At 44.4% G+C, this 23,755-nt stretch overlaps 1 protein-coding gene across 1 annotated transcript in view; it reads right to left on the bottom strand.

The window, feature by feature from the left end:
- Positions 1-23,755, bottom strand: part of MMP28 (matrix metallopeptidase 28) — a 64,118-nt gene that overhangs the window by 12,100 nt on the left and 28,263 nt on the right. The window contains exons 2-3 of the mRNA XM_066575134.1: positions 20,747-20,817; positions 17,410-17,576 (exon numbers count right to left, since the gene is read on the bottom strand). Coding sequence (XP_066431231.1) covers positions 17,410-17,576; positions 20,747-20,817 — 238 coding nt within the window. The remainder of the gene's footprint in view (positions 1-17,409; positions 17,577-20,746; positions 20,818-23,755) is intronic.

The following is a 23,755-nucleotide window of genomic DNA, read 5'->3' as shown; positions in this document are numbered from 1 at the left end:
AGGGCCAGACCGAATAATCCACCAAGTGTTTCCCAAAGCGCCCCCTCGCGCCATGCCACCCTGCAGAGGCCGAGGTGCTCTAAGGTCTGGCAGTTTTTCACAGAGACGCCTGACGACCGACGAACAGTGGTGTGCAACCTTTGTTGCGCAAAGCTCAGCCGGGGAGCCAACACCAACAGCCTCACCACCACCACCATGCGCAGACATATGATGGCCAAGCACCCCACAAGGTGGGACGAAGGCCGTTCACCGCCTCCGGTTTGCACCCCTGCCTCTCCCCCTGTGCCCCAACCTGCCACTGAGATGCAACCCCCCTCTCAGGACACAGGCACTACCGCCTCATGGCCTGCACCCACACCCTCATCTCCGCTGTCCTCGGCCCCATCCAGCAGTGTAGTTCAGCGCACCGTTCAGCCGTCGCTTGCGCAAATGTGTTCGAGCGCAAGCGCAAGTACGCCGCCACGCACCCGCACGCTCAAACGTTAACCGTCCGCATAGCAAAATTCATCAGCCTTGAGATGCTGCCGTATAGGGTTGTGGAAACTGAGTCCTTCAAAAGTATCATGGAGGCGGCGGCCCCGCGCTACTCAGTTCCCAGTCGCCACTACTTTTCCCGATGTGCCGTCCCAGCCCTGCACGACCACGTCTCCCGCAACATTGTGCGCGCCCTCACCAACGCGGTTACTGCCACGGTCCACTTAACTACGGACACGTGGACAAGCACAGGCGGGCAGGGCCACTACATCTCCCTGACGGCACATTGGGTGAATTTAGTGGAGGCTGGGACAGAGTCAGAGCCTGGGACCGCTCACGTCCTACCCACCCCCAGAATTGCGGGCCCCAGCTCGGTGCTGGTATCTGCGGAGGTGTATGCTTCCTCCACTAAAGCACCCTCCTCCTCCTCCTAATTTTGAGGAGTCTACCCAGGTGGTGAGCGGCGATGCTACAATCATTAGCGTCACCATTCCTCTGCTATGCATCTTGAGAAATTCCCTGCAAACCATAAAGGCAGCTGCTTTGCGCTCGGAAACGGGGGCGGGGGAAGACAGTATGCCGCTGGATAGTCAGGGCACCCTCCTGTCTATTTCTCAGCGCGTACAGGAGGAGGAGGAGGAGCATGAGGAGGATGAGGAGGAGGGGGAAGAGACAGCTTGGGCCGCTGCTGACGGTACACCGGCTGATTGCCTGTCATCCTTTCAGCGTGTATGGCCTGAGGAGGAGGAGGAGGAGGAGGAGGATCCTGAAAGTGATCTTCCTAGTGAGGACAGCCATGTGTTGCGTACTGGTACCCTGGCACACATGGCTGACTTCATGTTAGGATGCCTTTCTCGTGACCCTCGCGTTGCACGCATTCTGGCCACGACGGATTACTGGGTGTACACACTGCTCGATCCACGGTATAAGGAGAACCTGCCCACTCTGATTCCCGAAGAGGAAAGGGGTTCGAGAGTGTTGCTATACCACAGGACCCTTGCGGACAAGCTGATGTAAAATTCCCAGCCGACAGCGCTAGTGGCAGAAGGCGCAGTACCGAGGGCAAGGTAGCAGGGGATGTGCGTAGATCGAGCAGCATGTACATCCCAGGCAGTGCAACAGTCTTTAAGGGCCTGGCCAGCTTTATGGCTCCCCACCAAGACTGTGTCACCGCTCCCCAGTCACGGCTGAGTCGGCGGGAGCACTGTAAAAGGATGGTGAGGGAGTACGTAGCGGATCGCACGACCATCCTTGGTGACGCCTCTGCCCCCTACAACTACTGGGTGTCGAAGCTGGACACGTGGCCTGAACTAGCCCTGTATGCCCTTGAGGTGCTTGCTTGTCCTGCGGCTAGCGTCTTGTCGGAAAGGGTGTTTAGTGCGGCTGGGGGAATCATCACAGATAAGCGTAGCCGCTTGTCAACCGACAGTGCCGACAGGCTAACACTCATCAAGATGAACAAAGGCTGGATTTCCCCAGACTTCTGTTCTCCACCAGCGGACAGCAGCGATACGTAAGCAATACGTAGGCTGCACCCGCGGATGGAAGCTACGTTCTCTCTCACCATCCAAAACGGGGACATTTCTGCTTCATCAATCTGTGTCTAATATTCCTCCTCCTCCTCCTCCTGCTCCTCCTCCTGAAACCTCACGTAATCACGCTGAACGGGCAATTTTTCTTAGGGCCACAAGGCTCACTCAAATAATTTTTCAGAACAATTTTTATAAGTTTCAATTAGCTTAAAAGCGTTGGAACTTTAACTTGAACCAATTTTTCGCTACACTGGGCTGCCTCCAGGCCTAGTTACCACTTAAGCCACATTAACCAAAGCGATTCACCTGCCATCTTGGTTGGGCATGGCCAATTTTTACTGAGGTACATTAGTACTGTTGGTACACCAATTTTTTGGGGCCCTCACCTACAGTGTAATCATAGTAATTTCTATGTTCTTCGCCTGCACTCATGGTACAGAAAGGTGTGTGGGGTTGGCCTACACTTTAGCTACATAAATGTCACTTGTGCCTTGGCTATACTAAGGCTACTGAAATGGAACTAAGACTGCGCTCCCGCTATACTGCTGCTTCGGAATTGTTACTGGGGCCTGTCTTGAGTGCTACTATTGCTTACATGGAACGAAGACTGCGCTCCCGCTATACTGCTGCTTCGGAATTGTTACTGGGGCCTGTCTTGAGTGCTACTATTGCTTACATGGAACGAAGACTGCGCTCCCGCTATACTGCTGCTTCAGAATTGTTACTGGGGCCTGTCTTGAGTGCTACTATTGCTTACATGGAACGAAGACTGCGCTCCCGCTATACTGCTGCTTCAGAATTGTTACTGGGGCCTGTCTTGAGTGCTACTATTGCTTACATGGAACGAAGACTGCGCTCCCGCTATACTGCTGCTTCAGAATTGTTACTGGGGCCTGTCTTGAGTGCTACTATTGCTGACATGGAACGGACACGTGGAGAGGACACGTAGTGCCTCAAAAACATCCCCCTCCTCCTCCAACAGGGAAAACATTGTTGGCAAATGCCTTTGCATTGGTTCGTCTGGTGGCAGTCCAAGAATTTCACCTTTACCGACACTACAAGAGAGCCCCCCCACCATCCCCCCGCCACGGCCTACTTAATCCTGGCCACATTCCGAAAACCAACAAAATACAACCGTGCTACTAGGTCCGCAGTCACCACCACATTACCACCAACGCGGTTACTGTTAAGGTGTATATAACCACGGACACGTGGAGAGGACACGTAGTGCCTCAAAAACATCCCCCTCCTCCTCCAACAGGGAAAACATTGTTGGCAAATGCCTTTGCATTGGTTCGTCTGGTGGCAGTCCAAGAATTTCACCTTTACCGACACTACAAGAGAGCCCCCCCACCATCCCCCCGCCACGGCCTACTTAATCCTGGCCACATTCCGAAAACCAACAAAATACAACCGTGCTACTAGGTCCGCAGTCACCACCACATTACCACCAGCGCGGTTACTGTTAAGGTGCATATTACCAGTCTGACTGGGGCATGCAGACACCTTGACAGAATGAATAGTGTGTGGCACATAGGTTCCCCATTGCTATGCCCAGGTGTGCAGCTCCTGATGGCGGTGGCACAGGATTATATTTCTCATTGCTTCTGTACAGCATTGTGGGCTATCGCCCCGCCCCTATTAAAGAGGGTCGCTACCTAGCCGTGCCAACCCTGTGCAGTGTGTGCCTGCGGTCCCTCGTCGTGGCAGACGCACTTCTAAATAGACATGAGGGTGGTGTGGCATGAGGGCAGCTGAAGGCTGCGCAGGGACAGTTTGGTGTGCGCTGTGGGGGGGAGGGGGGGCGGTTGGGCAGCATGTAACCCAGGAGAAGTGTCAGTGGTGTGTCATGCAGGCAGTGATTGTGCTTTGTTGGAGGTAGTGTGGTGCTTAGCAAAGGTATGCCATGCTAATGAGGGCTTTTCAGAAGTAAAAGTTGTTGGGGGGGGGGGGCCCACTCTTGCCGCTATTGTGGCTTAATAGTGGGACCTGTGAACTTGAGATGCAGCCCAACATGTAGCCCCTCGCCTGCCCTATCCGTCACTGTGTCATTCCCATCACTTTCCTGAATTGCCCAGATTTTCACACATGAAAACCTTAGCGAGCATCGGCGAAATACAAAAATGTTCTGGTCGCCCATTGACTTCAATGGGGTTCGTTGTTCGAAACGAACCCTCGAGCATCACGGGAAGTTCGTTCCGAATAACGAACACCCGAACATTTTGGTGTTCGCTCATCTCTAATTGTGAAACATTGACTGAAGCATTTTTTTCAACTTTTCTCTTGAAATTAGAATATATATATATATATATATATATATATATATATATATATATATATATATACATAACTATTTGTGAACATGGATAAATGCATATTCTCTCGCATGGGATTAAGATGAAAAAGTGTGTGTAATATAGGAAATTTTTATGCTGGGGGACTGGGCCCGATATAACTGTCTACAGATTGTGTACATTGCTGTATAATGTTGCTTAGGGACAAATGTTTGGGTTCTACATTGAGGACTTTTCTACCAATGTGACCCAGAACCCAGCACTGAAGACAGATTTCTTGAATTGAATTGTTGAAAGAGTTTTCTATGACTGTAGACACTTATAAAACGGCCGTAATAGCACTCCGTATATGAGCAGTATATTTTGTGCCAAGATTGGGATTGCATCCCATGAGAATAAAACAGGGAAACATTTTTCCTGATGGAATCTGATTTCATTCGTTTTTGGAAAACCGCTCCTGCAATTTTTGATGCCGTTTTTTGAGCCAAACCCTGAATTCAGCAGAAAAGAAGAGTAGACGTCATTCTTTTATATATCTAATTTTTTTATGCATTTTTAGCTTTTTCTCAAAATGTTTCACAAAATTGCCTAACTGTGTTTTTCCCCAAGGAATGTTGTGCGTGAAACAATCCTTATTGTGGTTATATTTATGCAGTCCCTTAATCATCTGCTATGAGGGGCTATATTTCTTTTAGTACTAGCAACAGCGTTGGGGAATATGCTGTTCCATTGAATTCCACACCAGAATCCGTATTGCTAAGTGCGGATTTTGATTCTGTCATTTTCAGTTCCGCACCAAAATCTGCAGTGCGGATTTGGGGGCTGAATATTCTGTAGAAGGGCATTTTCCACAACACTGTTGTGGAATATTCCATTCTGTGTGAAATGTTCCTTAGTGATCAGCTTTGTAAACCCTGTACTACTGTAATAACAGCATAACGTTTAGCAATAGTCAAACTTCTTTTGCAGTACCTTTACCTAACCAATGTAAAGTTTTTTTCTAGTAAAGCCCTCCAGCAGTTAAATGTTAGTTTTGCAATATGATTCATGTCTGGTCACAGCTACTGAATATTTTGGCTAAATTGGTTGACACATGTTCAATGAGGAATTATAACATGTGTTCACATGAGCTTTAGCAATGTCATTCCTATCATTCGAAAGGCAGCATCTGAGTGCATGCCTCCAGCAGCTACATTTAAACTAATCAGCCACCAAAGACTTTTTATCTTGTTTTATAACCTTTGATTCTGCAAAAAAATGTCAGAGTATAGTAGGCCACGATATTGACGACAGTAAAATAAAAAATAATAGCAAAATGGTAGGAAAGGCAAGTTGAAAAATAACTACTGGCAATTAGCTAAAAAAATTAGGCCACATAAGATGTCAAAAACCATAAAATATTAACTACAAGAAGAAGAGACAAAAACAGACAAATTTCACATAACAGAAACATAAGGAAAAGGAAGGGGGGGAAGGAATGAGGAGGGGAGGAAGAAATGAGAGTGAGAGGAGGTGGGAGAGATTGAAGAAGAAAGACTTATGAAAGTCAATTAGCTAATTCCACATTGTCTTTAAAATCCATCCAGCCGCCCCAAGTCAAATGTATCAATCCTGTCATTGTTACCAGCCATAATGCTCTCCATACATTGCAAATAATTTACTTTAGTAACTCATTTAGAAACAGAGGGGGCAGTGGGGGGTCTCCAATGTCTAGGAATGACTATTCTAGCTGCTGGAAGAAAATGTCGCAGAATCCCTTTCTTAATCCTATAAAAAGGGCTTGGAAAAATAAAGAATGTTGCTTGTTATCCTGCTCCCATAGGAGCCTATAGAAACTCCTGCGCCTCACGCACCAAAGATAGGTCATGTCCTTTCTTTTCATGCAGCAGGGAATTTCACTTGTGGGATTTCAGTCGCACATGTCCTATTATTTAGGTGTAATTTTTTTACGCACTTAAAATTTGCCCATCTGAACGCTTTCATAACAATCCATTGGTTCTATTAGCCAATTTTTTTTCGCAGGTAATACGGTGTGCATTTCACGCCGGCCAATATACGGCGTCTCTCTCTGCAGGCGGAGGAGGCTGGAAGAGCCGGGAGCAGTGCTCTGAGCTCCTGCCCCCTCTCTGCCTCCTTTCCACCTCCCTGGATTTTTAACATTAGAAAGTCCCATCGACAATCGCGTGAAAAAACGCAGCAATATTGCGTGAAAAAAACGCACAAGAAAAACGCGAGTGTGCAGGCGCCCTAAGGCCTCGAAATCGATTTCCACTCGTGGTTTGGCTTAGCATGCTACAGGTTGGATTTGCTACAAAGTCCAGAATCTGCCTATGTGCAGGAGGCCTAATGAAATGTAAGTAATTTTGAAAGCTTGCTGTAACATCATTTATTTTTCTTAGCTATTAAAAAGGTTTCATATATACAAGATTACTTTATTTCTCTTACTAAAAAACAATAAAAAGATTGTGATTGCCACTTTACTATTTGTCAAGGTTGAATAGACTACAACAGACAGCATCTGCAATGACTGCACCCACTATTATTAGTACACATTAGTCACTAAAAGCCTGAAATCCTTTTCAGACCTCAGATAAAATTCCCAGCATTTTTGAGCAACACCATAAGCTGCAGGGTGCGGCTTCTTCAGTTCATGTCAAGACAAAAGGTTGTTTGATGAAAGCAGGTAGTTTAAAGGTGACACAGCAGTCAGCTGAGCCTCAAACATCGAATCCTTTGACCTGTTATAATATATGTAACAGCTCAGGTGAAGCAGCCTGTGTATACATACACAACTGAATCATTTGTCTCCAACATCTAAGATATACACTTTTTCCATCAGAGGTGTACCTTTAGGCCTTATGCAAAATGCGCATCAAATCTTCAGTGTGTGAATAAGAATTTCGAAGCCAAAATCAAGTCTGAATGCAAAAAGTGAAGAAGTATACATCTTTCCTCTACATGTGTCTTGCGTTTCCTATATTTGGCTTCAAAGTACTGATGTAAATGTCTTATTAAATCGGCAATGTCTGAATAGGATACTATACTCCCAGAAGCCTTATTTAACAATCCTAAGTTATGACAGTATGTGCCACCACAGGTGATGCTCTCCCACCATATTGAAAATGAATACATACATATATATATATATATATATATATATATATATATATATATATATATATATACACATACATATATATATATATATATATATATATATATATATATATATATATATATATATATACACATACATATACATATACATACATACACACTTAAACACACATGCAGTGTCTGAGCTGGAGGCGCGCTGTTGCGGAGGAGACCACGGGGATGTTCTCCAGATGATTGCCACGGGTGGCTCTATGATCTCCTCCTTGCAATGGTGGCAAAGGCCCAGCTCGGTCGCGCACAGATGCAAAAATAGAACAGGCAAAATGTAGACGGTGGCAATTAATCTCTACAGTGTTGTCACGTGATGCCAGTACCTCTCTTTCCATAATAATTAATCGTTGGCAAATAATAGAGTCCACACACAAAGTTAACTTTCAAAACTGGAGGTACACGGTTTCTTTTACTCACGGAATCCAGCCTTAATTTTCCAATAATACAGCAAGAGGACAGTACAGACACAACATTTCTAGCAGGCTTCTTTCTGATTTATCTCTGTTACACACACTCTCACATGCATATGGCAGAGTGCAGGAAACTGTAATTGTTACCATGCGGCGGCGTCCGGGCGCTGGCTCCCGGGGTCGGGGCGCATCCCCCTGGCTTGTTGTCGGGGGCGCGGGTGGCTGGTCGGCGGGGTGCGCACGCTTGTGGGTCCAGGCGGCACCGCACGTGCGTCTGTGATTGCGGATCCGTTCATGAGCTCCTGTATACTGGATCCTGCTGGGAGGTAGCGCCTCCCTTTCTCCGCCCCATGGGCAGAGGCTTCTGTTTATAAGGCTGGCAGTGAGGTGCATTCACTGCCAGTTATTGGTTTCCTTCAGGTTGATAGCTAGTCTTCATCTGTAGGTCTCCTTCCTCTGTCAGCTTGTCTGCTATTTGGTTACCATCTGCCAGGTTGTTCCATCTGCCTCAGTCCTATCTAGTATTGTTTCGTGTTGGTTCTTTTACATCTGCTTGTCCTGTCGGTAGTCTACCCATTTCTTCTAGGTATGCCAGCACTCTTTCTCGGCTCCCTAGATAGCGTAGGGACCGCCGCCCAGTTGCCAGCCTGGGGTTAGCCAGGAGTAGAGGCAAGTAGGCAGGGACAGGGGTTGCGGGTAAGATACAGGGCAACCCGGGCTGGCGTATCCAAGGTAGATTACTGTAACATAATAACTGGCCCTTAAAATTGCCCAGCGGGGTTGTTTTTGCTCTCGAATGGAGGCCGTGAGTAACCTCGCAAGTCAGTTGCAGGGTTTGGTGGGTGTGGTCTAAGACCTGTCCGGTTGTATGGTGGCCCAGGAGCAGCAGCAGAATGCACATGTTTCTGCCGAACCTCCCAGCCCTGAGCCTAAGTGTCCTCTCCCTGAGGTGTTTTCCAGGGAAAGAAGTAAGTTTTTCATTTTTCAGTGGGCATGCAGACTGTATTTCCGGATGCAGCCCGGATCCTCTGGTTCAGAGTCCCAGAAGGTGGGATTGATTATGTCCCTACTGCGAGGTCCCACCCAGATATGGGCCTACTCCTTGCCTGAGAGTTCGGCTTGCCTGCAGTCTGTTGACTCATTTTTTCGGGAACTGGGAGGTATTTTTGATGAGCCGGACCGGGCGGGGTTAGCAGTATCTCATCTCATGGCGTTACGTCAGGGGCAGCAATGTACTGAAGACTGTAGACAGTATGTCGGTGAAACCTCCTGGAACGATAGTGCCCTTAAGGGCGCGGTCACACGAGCGTTGGCGTATTTACGTTCGCACGTGCGCAGCGTTTAATCGCCGGAAAGAACGTTTTTTGGCGATCATGACCAGAGCTAGAAAGCGTATTATCGTTTGTTCCTACTTTACAAACTATCTTTTCGGCCATCGAATATGCGTTGGCGCGTATTTCGGTCGCGTATGTTCTGTTTTTTTTCGGGTTGCCGTTTTTACGCGCCGTAAAATCGGCCATGCGAACGAATACATTGGAAACCAACGCCTCAGATGGTCATGTTTATACGATTGGGCGCAAAAACGCGCCGTTTATGCGCTCATGTGAACGCACCCTAAGGATGTGTTTTTGTTGGGCCTTTCTGATGCTGTCAAGGATCTACTTCTTTCCCATCTCGCTCTCACAACACTTAGTAAGGCGATGGAATTGGCAGTAAAAGCTGACAGGAGGTTGAGATCTAGACAAAAGGAACGACAGGCCTGTAAAACTAGGGTGTCCTAGGGATCTGCTCCTACTTCTCCCATGCCATCTCCTTGAGCCGAGCCTATGGAAGTGGACAGGCTAAGTCTCAAGGAACGGCGACAGTTCCGGATGACTCACCGTCTTTGCCTCTACTGTGGGGAAGCCAGACATCGGGTAGCAACCTGTCCACAGAAGCAACGGCAGTCTGAACCGGCGGAAAACTACAGATCCTAGGCGATTGTCGGGAGGATCTTCTCGGAACACAGGTACTCTCTAAGTTGTTGGTGTCTTGTGGGGTTGGCTTCTGGGAATTTATTCGGTCCGGTCAAGCCTTTATTTATTCGGGTGCTTCCACCAAATCTGATTTGGCCAGCCCCTGATAACCGAATTCTCCACACTAAAGTCCCCCCTACACTTTACCAGTATTGATTCAACTCCTTTATCCACAGTTGTTGTCCAATGGAGGACTCCCATTCTACAGTTCACTGTGGGTGTTCTCCATTCTGAGAAGCTGTCCTGCCTGGTTACGGAAAGGATGTCTGTTGATGTGGTGCTTGGTATGTCCTGGTTGGCACAGCACAACCCCCAATTTGATTGGTCCACCCGGGAATTGACACATTGGGGGCCGTCTTGTCATAATCACTTAACTACCATATCCCTGTGCTCAGCAGATACCGTGTTTGTCCCGGAGTATTTGTCTGATTTCCAGGACGTATTCTCCAAGAAACTGTCTGTGACCTTGCCTCCCCATAGGGAGTGGGACTGTGGAATTGACTGACAGTCCCATCCCTAAAGGAGCCATTTTCAATTTGTCGAGGCGTGAGCACGAAGCTCTTAAGTCCTATATCTCAGAGTCTCTAGCCAAACGACATATCCGGTCATCCAGGTCGGGTCTCTTCTTTGTAGAGAAAAGAATGGGACATTGAGGTCTTGTGTGGATTATCGGGCCCTGAATAAAATTACAGTGAAGAACCAGTGCTCCTTACCTCTGATTCCAGACTTGTTGGGACAGGTGGTGGGGGCCCACTGGTTTTCCAAACTGGACTTAAGGGGGGCTTATAATTTAATTTGCATTCGAGAAGGAGATGAATGGAAGACCGCGTTTAACACCCCAGTAAGACATTTTGAATGTCTGGTTATGCCCTTTGGACTCTGTAACGCCCCCGCTGTGTTTCAGGGTTTTATGAACGCGGTCTTCCACTACTTCTTGGGGGTATTTCTGGTCATATATCATGATGACATTCTGGTGTATTCCCCAGACTGTGATTCACATGTGCAGCACTTGAGGTTGGTTCTGACTGATTTGCACGAGTACCAACTGTTTGTCAAGTTGGAGAAATGCATATTTGGTACCAAACGAGTATCTTTCCTGGGCTATGTGATTTCACCCACGGAGATTCAGATGGAGTCTGATAAAGTAGCTGCAATCTTTCAATAGGTCAGACCAGATAACCTTAAGGCTCTCCAGCGGTTTTTGGGTTTCGCAAATTTTTACCGAAAATTCATTAAGAATTACTTGGTTATTGCTCAACCCTTGACCGATCTGACTAAGAAAAAGGCTGACTTGGTAAGATGGTCGTCTGAGGCCCTAGAGGCTTTTAGTCATCTGAAAAGAGCATTTACTACTGCCCCGGTGTTGGTACAGCCGGACGCGCGATGGCCATTTTTCGTAGATAGATGCATCTGAGGTAAGAGCAGGAGCTGTGTTTTCTCAGGAAGTCAGTGGGAGATCCGGGTATTGCCCATGCGCATTCTTTTCACAGAAGTTTAGCTTGGCAGAACGTAACTATGACGTGGGTAACGGTGAATTACTGGCGATCAAATGGGCCCTTGAAGAGTGGCAGCACCATCTTGAGGGGGCTAGACACCCCATTACCATGTATACGGATCACAAAAACTTGGTATATCTCGCCAATGCTAAATGACTCACCGCTCGTCAAGCCAGGTGGGTGTTGTTTTTTGCCAGGTTTAATTTCGTTGTGACTTATATTCCGGGAGAAAAGAATGTGAAGGCGGACGCCCTGTCACGGAGTTTCGGGTCGCTGGAAAGTGAGACAGTTACTCCTGAGAATATCTTGGCACCTGGGGTGGTGGTGGCAGTGGTAGAAACCAGCCTCGTCCTTCAACTACAAAACTGTCTGCAGGACCCGCCTTCGGTGGTACCAGGGGGCAGATGGTTTGTGCCAGAGACCTTACATCTCAGATTCATTGAAGAATTTCACTCTTCGGTTTTCGCAGGCCATCCGGGGGTACAGAGGACTCTGGATCTTTGTTTCAGACACTTCTGGTGGCCAGGCATGCCTCAGGAGCTCTGCGACTTTGTTAAGAGATGCTCTGTATGTGCACGCAATAAAAGTCGTTGGCGTCCTCCGGAGGGGCCTCTGAGACCGTTACTGGTACCTTTGCGCCCATGGTCGCAGGTATCGGTAAACTTTATCACCGATCTACCAGAATCTCAGACGTTCACCACTATTTTAGTGGTTGTTAATCGGTTCTCGAAGATGGCACATTTTGTGGCGTTAAAGAAGATACCTTCGGCAATAGAATTTTCTAGGATTTTTGTAAAAGAAATCATTCGCCTACATGGGGTGCCCGAAAACATTGTATCTTATTGCGGGGATCAGTTAGTTGCGCAGTTTTGGTGGGCCTTCTGTAGAAATTTAGGAACTGCACTTTCCTTCTCGTCAGCATTCCACCCGCAAACCAATGGTCAGACTGAGCGAAAGAACCAAGATTTAGTGCAATATCTACGGTTGTTTGCTAGCGAGAGGGCTCATCAGTGGGCAGAGTTCCTGCCATTGGCAGAGTTTGCACTAAACAAGCGCATTTGTTCTTCCACTGGGGTGTCTTCATTTTTTTGTGTATACGGGCAGTATCCTCGCTTTCTTACAGCGGTTCCTACTCCATCTGTCTGCCCTGCAGCTGACGCCACAGATACACTGCAAGGAGTATGGAAAGAAGTACAGAAAAATTTGGAAGCAACGGGGGCTCGTATGCAGTTGCGTAGTGGGAGGAGTCTGTTAGTGTCTGGACCTTACAGCGTAGGGCAGAAGGTATACCTGTCATCCAAAAATCTCAAATTAAAGGTCCCGTCCTTGAAGTTGGCGCCACGTTACGTGGGTCCCTTTGTCATCACATGTGTAGTGAATCCTCTTGCCTATGAACTGGACTTACCAGCTACATGGAGGGTTCACAGGATCTTTCATAAGTCTTTATTGAAGCCTTTTGTCCCTTTGGTTTCCATTGTTTTCATTACGTACATTTATCTTATGGTGATTGTGTAGGCATAAGAGCTGTGCACACACGATCACTGTAGGAACCCAACATAGCAATGTTCCCATAGTGAGGGTAGCCACACATGGGTGCATTTGCGGCCAAAAAAATCTGCATGCCAAATGCGCAGCAAATAGAACCAATTGATTTCAATGGGTTCCTTCACATGTGGTTTTTTTTTATGCTCGGATTTCAAGTGCAGGGAAAAAAACACTCTATTTTGGTGTGCAATTGTGCACCAAAGACCCCCATCTGCCCAAAATCTTGCAGTTAACTGTGCGATTTGTGCGGTCTTAAATGATAACACCAGGGCCTACCAGCTGACTTTCTTACTAAGTAATCCATAAATGAATGAAAAACAGCACAGCAAGAGGGAAAATCTTCACAGCATTGTCTTTAAAAGTAGAGAATACTCATCTTTTATTGAGACATCCAAGATAAAAATGGCAAAGCAACTTTTCGGCTGATGTACCAGCCTTTCTCAAGCTTTTTATAATTTTTTTTTTTCCAAACATCTTTTTTATTTTATTTCTCAAGCTTTTTAACCCCTTAGTGACTAAGCTTTTTTGCTTTTTTCCATTTTCGCTTTTTTCTCCTCCCTTTTTAAAAAATCATAGCTCCTTTATTTATCCATCGATGTCGCTGTATGAGGGCTTGTTTTTTTGCGGGATGAGTTGTATTTTTTAATGGTACTATTTATTGTACCATATAATGTACTGAAAAACTTTTAAAAAATTCTAAGCGGAGAGAAATGGAAAAAAACCCCCGACATTCCACCATCTTTCGGTGCGTCCTGTTTCTACGGCCTACAAACTGCAACAAAAATGACCCGATAACTTTATTCTATGGGTCAGTATGATTACTACGATACCAAATTTATATAGTCTTTTTTGCTGTACTACTTGTATTTTTTTTTAAAGATATTTAATTTTAAAAAATTATTTTCTTTCTCCATTTTCTGTGCACAATAACTTTTTTATTTTTCTGTCGACATAGTTATGTGAGGGCTAATTTTGTGCGGTATGTCCTGTTATTTCTGTTTTCGCATTTGACTTTTTGATCACTTTTTATTAAATTTTTCTTGGAGATAGGGTGACCAAAACAGTGCATTTCGTGCAATCTTTATTTTTTTTTTCGGACCATGTTCACCGTGCGGGGCAAATAATACATTACTTTTATAAATCGGACTTTTACGGACGCAGTGATACCAAACACATATTTTTGGTTTATTATTTAGATTTTTTTATTGCAAATATGGCAAAAGGTTTTTTTTTTTAAACTTTTATAACTTTTTTTTTTTTAATAATTACTAAAACTTTATTGATCCTATTTTTACACTTTCTTTAAGTCCTCCTAGAGCACTACAACCAGTGATGCTTTGATCGCTCCTACAGTATGACGTAATGCTATAGCATGGCTTGATAGACAGTCTGCTAAGGCAGCCCTAGGGCCTTTCAGAAGGCCCCCAGCTGCCATGACACCTGCACAGCTCCCCCGATCTCACTGCGGGGGAGCCGTATGGGACCCCCGAACAGCGTTCGGGGGCTTTAAATGCCGCTGTCAGAACTGACAGCGGCCTTTAAAGGGTTAATAGCCGCGATCGTCCAAACGGCCGATCACGGCTATTGCCCGCGGGTGTTAGTTGTAATAAACAGTTGCCTATGAGTGAGCCAGCGCTTCTAGCTCCCATGCAGCAGTATGGGAGCGAGGACACACAGCGACGAGTGTCGGGCATCATTTGCCCGACATTCATCCCGTCTAAATGGACCCTAACTTCTCAGAAGTAGCTGGGGGTCACAGATAAGCATGGAGTAGTTGATTAAGAATATACCATATATACTCGAGTATTAGCCGACTGGAGTATAAGTCGAGTCAATACGTTTTACCACAAAAAACTGGTAAAACTTATTGACTCAAGTATAAGCCCAGCTATACTCGAGTATATACTAGGTAAACAAAAAATGCAATACTCACCTCGCAGCTCGCATCTGTGTCCCCGGCGGTGCGGCAAGCTGCTTGAGAATTCTTCCCACTCGGCTTTAAATTCCCCTGCTGTCAGCGCTGTGTAAGCAAGCGCTGTGATTGGATTGAGCGTCAGCCAATCACAGCTGGCGCTCGATAAACCAATCACAGCCATTCAGCGATATCATCCACTGAATGGCTGTGAATAATCGAGCGCCGGCTGTGATTGGCTGGCGCTCAATCCAATCACAGCGCTTACCTACACAGCGCTGACAGCAGGGAAATTTAAAGCTGAGCAGGGGGATGACAATGGTGAGAATTCTCAAGCAGCTTGCCGCACCCCCAGGGGGACCATCGCGCCGGGGACACAGACGCCGGCTGGGAGGGAAGTATTGTGGGTTTTTTGTTGTTCTTCTTTTTACCTCACTCGAGTATAAACTAGGCTTATACTCGAGTATATATGGTAAATGGTCAGAAATTTTTAATAGAAACTAATTACAAAAAGTCTTCATTGGCAAAAGCACATTGATTAAAAAAATAAAACGCGAAGGTGTCCATAACCTTTAAAATGCTATACATGTGTTTTTCTTTTTTATGGGATATAAATGCTTGCAATAACTTTTTTTTTTATTTTGGATTTGCAGATGATGAGGGCTCCCACACACTTGCGTTTGCGTTTTTTGTTAACCGATTGTCAATGGGACTTTTTAATGTTAAAAACGCAACGCTGCGCAACTTGCGTTTTTGGTGCATTGCATTGCGTTTTTAATATTAGAAAGTCCCATTGACAATCGCATTAACAAAAAACGCAAACGCAAGTGTGTGGGAGCCCTTATAGAAAAAGAAAAATTGACATAACTGCTCCTAAGTGACTTATTTCTGACCTGATCATTGAAAAAAAGCCGCATGTATGGCCAGATTATCTTTTGTTGACAATTATTTTATGTTACGTCTGTTGGGCACACTAAAACGACACCCCTCAGAATGGACCCAAGAGTGTCCATTTAAAACACACAAACACACTTATATAGCATTTGCAATGTTACAAACTACCCCTCTCCAGGCTGAGATGGAAAGACCTTTATCCCTTACTAACCAGGGAAAGTGGTGAACCCTGCCTAAAGGCGGGGTGATTGTCCCAACAAGGACAGCCCCACTGTCTTCAACTGTTTTCAGATTAAGAAATAATGAACAATGTTGCCTGTAAATCATCCTGAAAGGCTATAAGAGACAGTGAAGACTTGATTCAAGAAGCTTAACTTATGTGTAAAATATGCGCTAAGACATTATTCTATTTGACTGTACAAAGCAGAGGGGACAGTGTATATTAAAAAATACTGAAAACTCCCACTAGTGGCAGATATGAATGACTATAGGACATGGCATCTTAAAAAGGTATAAAAATATTTTTAATGTATCTAATTTTTTGGTTTGTAAGGGGAAGACCAATTAACTAGTCCTCTGATGTGCAGCACATTGGAATGTGATGTAAGCTTCTCCAGGGAGGTCAAGATGTCACCATGTCTAAAACAGGGATTTTCTGCTTCTCATTTTACATGGGCGCAGAAGACAAATAGGATAAAGAATGGAATTGTTGAAACTGGCAAAAGGTCACTGGAAATAGAAGTCCATGGTTTGTCATTTGGCTCATGAAGGTCATTAAAAAAAGAATTTACTGGAACTCTAAAGACTATGAGGAAAGCTTATCGGGCTAAAATTATTTGTAAATTCACGGCAACTATGATAGATAGTACAGGGGAAAGGTTTTCTTCCAATGCGTATGTTAATACGTTTGTAGGATATAGGAATAAATCCACAATGCACTTATTTTCCTTACACTGACTGAATACTTTTCCTGTATTAGCAGAATAAAAGAAAACATTTCAGTCCAGAATGTTATATTCTACCATTTTGTATTTTATAGCAACATTTCCTGCCCCACATTACACATCCCACATATATGCTTATGATTAGCAAGTCCCTTATTCTTGTTGCATAGATGTGAGGCCGGGCTCACACAAGCATATTTGAATTGTGTATTACATGTGAGTATGATAAGCATTACATTGCGGTAATTCAAATGCATTAATTTTTGCTGTTACATTCACATTAGCATTTCTTCATTGTGTATAATACACGAGTAAAATAAAAAGTGCGATAGAGCCCTATTGTTCTCTATGGGTGTGTGCAAAACGCTGCAGGATCATAGAGTGCATGTCCCAAACTATGACAGCAGTAAGTGAATGCACCCTTCCATGGGCAGTTGTCATTAAAAGAAGTGACAACAAAAAAAAAATGGCCAAGGGGCATGATTCTCCCTGCTGTCTGTGATCCGCTGCCCACACATACCGGATGGAGGGATTAAGTTGAGGGCCAGACAAGGCTTTCCTGTTCTCATGGTACTTTGTGTGTGTCTTAGCATTTTGTATGTGTACTATATATTTGTGTGTTACCCCCTAAATAAAATCTAGTATTTTCATGTAATACATACTGTAGTATATTCAACAGTAAGCTAGATTTCATATGGAAGGAAAGTGGCTCATATCTAACTTACTTTTTATGGCATAGCGTTTCCTGCGGTGATTTGTATGAAAAGAACCATGGTGCAGCCATTGTGTTTGACCAACATCTTTCATACCACATCTTGGCAAAAGCATCTGAAGCACCGTGGCATCATTCAGGTCTCCATTGACTGGGAGATGTGCAGTCCACTGGAAATTTCTGAAAAACAGTTTAAAGGTGATTCAGACATTACTGTTCTCTATTGGCTAATATCACCTAATCTCCCACTTGGTATGGGTTTCTACTGTACATTTAGAACATTTTTGCACATTCCGAATAATAACTCAGCTGAAGGGCGGTGGGGAGGAGGGGAGGTTATTGGGTTTTTCTTCCTGTGAGATACTGCTCAATGGTTTGTTAGAAGACCACAGTATTACAGCAAAGTAAGGCCCAATGCATATGGGCGTATTTACAGATACCGCAGATTTCCGCAGCAAATACTGCCCATAGACATGATATAGAAAATCGCTTTTTCCTGTCCACAAGCGGTAATCAATTGCGATTTTCTGCTCGCATAGGGAAAAATCACAGCATGATCTATTTCGGCGCGGATTCCACACAATCGGCTTCCATTGAGTCAATGGAAGTCATCTGATCCACAGCCTGTCTGTAGCTGTTCATGCACACGAGCCGCAGAATCTGCAACATCGCCTAGTGATGGAGCAGTGTCATCTGTACTGCACATGTGTCACCCAACACATCCGCAAGTCAGATCCGGAAGGGGACACAGGGGTCTGGGCCGGGCACCGGGTCCGATTCCGCTGTATGATATGAATATGATTTTGTAATACCCCCATTAATGTGATATTTATGACCTATCCTAGGAAAAAAAGGGCTCATTTACACAGGCTGCATATTTTTCACATGCGTACTACCCTGTTAAATATGCATGTCACATGTTTTTCAGCATATTTTACCCCCCATAGCCTATGAGTGTATTACACATGTAATACGCATCAATATAGAACAAGCTGCGTCTTTTTCTTCATGGTTCAATGTAGATCAATGGACTTTTAGGACTGCATCTTACGCGCATAATACACAGCTCGCATATGCCATATGAGTAAGCCCTAAGTAATTTATATTTGGGGGCTTAAACAGACAAACGATTTTTTGTCCCGTTATGCGGCGGTGAAAATCACGGCTACATAACAGGACAAAACTAAACCATTGATTTTAATGGTTTCGTTTTCACTAGCTCTTTCTCGGGCGTAAATACTATGCCCGGGAAAAGTTAGTATTAACTATGTAGGACAAGTCCTATCTTTCCACAGTTTTTTTCAAACTCCTGCACTATGGCGCGGAGTTGAACTGCTGGAGAAAAAACATTGTTCATGTGCAATTATGCTCCGTAGTGGTGAGCGTAGTTGCACATACAGCCATCTGGAACCACACTAAATCCTGGAAAACCCCTTAAATACAGTCAGGCCTGCTGACTCTATGACTATATTTACACAAACCCTCTTTTGGCCACTAACATATTTTACATATTTTTCCATGGCTTTTAGTGCCTTCTGCTACACCATTACTACTTCATGTGTACAAAGCATTAACCTGACTATATACTATACCTCAATATGGGAGTGAAGTCATGAGTATAACCAAAGGGCATTCCAGAACCGACATCGTATTGCTACATCATGTATGATCTTATTGAACATATCTAAATGTTTATGCATGTATCATAAAGTTTGATTCTATTTAGGATTATTCAGAAAAATACACTCTGCATCTGCAGTCCCTGCCAATTTTTAGGCCAACTATAGCTGAGCCCCCTCGCTTGCACACAGCTGTTCAATGAATGCCCTTTATTGTGCCAGATTCTAGGCAGCTGTACTGTTCTCTGAACACAAATCAAAGTACTCTGCTCATAAAATGCACACTAGCAATACATATCCAATGTACAGAATACAAAACTGTTCCATTGTTACAGCAGGAAGTTTCCGTGGAAAAATGTTAAATGTACATAACGTTTGTCCTCTTTTGCATAGAACTTTTAATGTGATGTATGAAATTTGTAGTTTTTATTGAAATAAATGACAGCAGATAATGGCTTCCTGGCTTATTGGAGGAGTAGAAATGCTCTGCACAGATTCAAGATTGGAGACCTACGGTACATTTTAATATCATCTAGAAACATTTTGGAAATGTAATGCACAGAGAAAGCTTAGGTAAGGTCAGTGTAGCAGAGTGGATATGCAAAAGTGAATGAGGAATTGACGTGCCAGTGGTAGAAATAGTGATTATACATTATTATAGATGTCAACTTAGAGATGAACATGCCATGGTTAGGAATGGATGTGGGTTTAGATATGGCAATGGCATCAAAACGGGTTAAAGGTACAAGCACACAGAGCAAACAAACCCCATTCACTAAGGGGCCTCATATCCACGGGGAAAAGAACAATTAAAATCTGCAGCGGATCACCCGCATGTGAATCCGCGTCCCATAGGGATGCATTGACCACCCGGGGGTAGATAAATACCCGCGGATGGTCAATAAAAGTGAATAAAAAAATTTCTGTAGCATGGAAAAAAAAGAACATGCTCCATTTAGGTGCAGGTCTCCCGCGGGGACGGCTCCCGCAGGCTTCTGTTGCAGCCTATGGAAGCCGCCCGGATCCGCAGGAGACCTGCGCCTGAATTAAACTCACCTGCTCCGGACGACGCAGATCTTCCTTCCTTCACGGCAGGATCTTCTTTCTCCGGCCCGCGCACATCCGCTGGGCCGAAGAAAGAAGATCCGGCCGCGAAAAGGGAAGACGGCCCGCAGCAGGTGAGTTTATTCTTATTTTCAGCGCTCATGTCCGCGGGGCAGGAGGGACCCGCTACGGATTCTCCATGGAGAATCCGTAGCGGGCCTGATTTTCCCCGTGGACATGAGGCCTTACAGTGGGAAAAAATCTGCAGCAGAAGATAGTCATGCTATGCATTTTCAAAATCTCAGTATGTTCTGCTTGATCCAGAAATGCCACAGATTTTTACAGAACAGTACGTTCCTTGCAATGCAATGAGTGAAGTCCCCACCTAAAGCCGCTTGCAGATTTTGGTGTGGATTTACTCTGCTATGTGTGACTATAGTCTTAAAGGGTAGTAATAAAGAGATCAGAAGCCTCACTCAAGTGTTTTATAGTTAGGACTTAATCACACTCTGCCATCATGGTCATCAGGTTTTTGCAAACTTCCATAAGATTAAAAACTGAGAATTGTATCTACTAACACATTGCAAATACATAATAGCTATAACATGCAGTGACTCATATGGATTCCATCACCATATCAATTGAAATTGTTTTATAAATGCCAGTGCCCCAGTTCTTTCAAGTTACCTTACTGCTGCAGTGAGCTGTGCCTTACTGTAGTCGTTCTCTTCAAGGTATCCATATTTTACAAGAAATGCCTAGAATAAATAAAGACAAAATACAGAATGATACATTTATTTATTCTACTCATTTATATAGCACGTACATACTTCACAGGGCTGTACAGAGACTGTCATCACTTACACTGGGCCCTGTCAGCATGGGGGCTTGCAATTTATATTTGTCTATAGTGTTTTTGGACTATGGCAGGAAACCACGCAAACATGGGTAGAATATACAAACTCCATGCCCTTTGTCATATTTAAAAACTCAGGAGCCCAGTGCTGCAATATAAGCATATCTGTACATCAGAAATAAAAGTTGTATTTTGTTGAAATAATTATTTGTTCATGTTTAGACATATGAATTATTATCAGTACAGTATTTAATTAGCTTCATACATTATATATCGGATACAATAAGCCTTACTGAAAGTTATAGGAATATTAGAAGTTACCAAGAATAATAAAAGCATGAGTCCGCAGGCTGAGTGCATTTATACAGGTCATGGAACCCCAAAGTGACTCTTAACATGTGTAATAATTTATAGTAAGTACAGTTTTCGCATAATAAGCATCTCAGCTGCTGCGGAATATTTTTCAAACAAAAACCATGATATGTTTATACCCAGGACTGCGACAGTAACAACAGGACATCCTCAACATCTAGAGGAAAGAAGGTTTCATTACTAACATAGAAGGGGGTTCTTTACTGTAAGAGCAGTGAGACTGTGGAACTCTCTGCCTGAGGACGTGGTGATGGTAAATTCAATAAAAGAGTTTAAGAGGGGCGTTGATGACACATTGTGGTCACTGCTTACTTCAGAAGGGTTGTTGATCCAGGGGGTTATTCTGATTGCCAAACTTGGAGATTGCAAGGAATTTTTTCCCGCTAAAATGAGGAAAATTGGCTTCTACCCCATGGATTTTTCCCCCTTCCTCTGGATCAACATTGCAGAATAATAGGTTGAACTGGATGGACAAATGTCTTTTTTTAGCCTTGCATACTGTGTTACTATGTAAGGGAAGGGAGTTCTAGTCTATCTTTGATAGACTGCACACACTGCTGCTGCTGAAGAACATCTTTATTTAAAAACGAAAGGGAATACTTGTATGTCAATCATTGCTTGGCACAGGAGAAGTAACTTTCTGCAAAAGCAATCCAAGACAGAAATCTACAGGAGGAAATAAGAATTGCCTATGTAAGAACACTCATCCCTGTAATCCGCAGGTACTGATGCAAGAATATGAGGCTACCCAGCAATTTTCTGATATAATCAGAACCAGTTTTACAGTGCAATTCATTTAAAATACAAATCTGACCAATTTCTTCTTTGTATACCGCTTTGTGCACGATCGTGTGTTTTGTAGTATATTACCCACAATATACTCATCACTTCAACAGATTAGGACAATTAAGAAAAGAATTTCACAGATTTCTGGGCTGTTCAGTTATGTCTGATTTCAAATACAATAGAAATGGCTAAATGTCCCTAGTCACTTTACAGGATATTAGTTGAGACAGAGGGAAATGAGGGTTTTCCTGTAAAATGAATAGGGACCCAAGACAGTTCAGTGTGGGTTTTGTTTTGTTTGCGTCTATGAAAGAAATAAAACAGAGTACGATTTCCTTAACAGGATGCCAGAAAATCCCTCTATGTTTGTGGTATGTTTATATGATATGGGTTTTACAGTTTCATCTCAGCATTAATTGTGGCATGAAACCAAACTTTATATCATTGACCTGCTTTTCAAAATATGTTATCTATTCATACAAACTGTACAATAGAATTGTATGCAGCAAGTGTGCAACCTCACATGAGATGAATAGCAGTCCATGTCAGTGCTGGTTTTAGGTTAGATGGCACCTTGTCTGGAATTTTTTTTGTACCCCCTATCCCCACCCAGTCATAAGAAGAAAACAATATGCGGTGGCCAAGCAGTGGACCGGGCTATTGGAGATGGGACCACGGGGTCCTTAAGGTGGTTGTCACGGGTGGCTCTGTGATCTCTTCCCTGACAATGGCGGAAACGTGGCCCGCTCAGTCGCATGCAATATAAAATAGAACAGTCAAATGTTAAATGATGATAAGTCCCAAACGGTGTTGTCACGTGACACCAGTACCTCTGTGCTAACAAACGCATGCTCGTTGTTACATAAGAGAGTCCACAAACCAGAAAGATAGTTTTCAAACCGGAGGTACATGGTTTCTCTTTACTCACTGAATCCAACTTTGATTCTTTCAGGAACACCACAAGTTAACAGTCTTAGACACAACACTTCTGACAAACTTCTTCTACTTCCATTCAGTTACTCACACACACACACTTAGGAGGCACTTTTCTTCCCGTAATATAGATGTCCTCAATCCCAGTTATCTGAGGTAGGAACCCCTGGGGTCTTCTCCTCACACGGTGGGGCAACACACGACTTTTGTATCCTTTCCTTTCTTCTAGCTCCTCGTGACTCGTCATAGCAGGGTTGCTACGCCGTGCTTCAGTTCCCGAAGGGAAGAACATCTCACGGCAAATGAGATAGGCCCACAGCTCTGCCTAGGCAGAAGCAAAAGCGAGCTTCAGCCTCCCGTTGACATGTCCTCCTCCACCGACTACATCTCCTTCTCGCTCCCTCTGACTCCGCTTACCTCTGCTACATTCCCACAATACAACACATAGCGAACAAGTTAAAGGGGTTGTCCCGAGGCAGCAAGTGGGTCTATACACTTCTGCATGGCCATAATAATGCACTTTGTAATGTACATTGTGCATTAATTATGAGCCATACAGAAGTTATAAAAAGTTTTATACTTACCTGCTCCGTTGCTAGCGTCCTCGTCTCCATGGTGCCGACTAATTTTTGGCCTCCGATGGCCAAATTAGCCGCGCTTGCGCAGTCCGGGTCTTCAGCAGTCTTCTATGGAGCCGCTCGTGCCAGAGAGCGGCTCCGTGTAGCTCCGCCCCGTCACGTGCCGATTCC

Source organism: Eleutherodactylus coqui, chromosome 1, assembly GCF_035609145.1.
Source record: "Eleutherodactylus coqui strain aEleCoq1 chromosome 1, aEleCoq1.hap1, whole genome shotgun sequence".
Lineage (NCBI taxonomy): Eukaryota > Metazoa > Chordata > Amphibia > Anura > Eleutherodactylidae > Eleutherodactylus > Eleutherodactylus coqui.
This window is presented reverse-complemented; position numbering and strand designations above follow the sequence as displayed.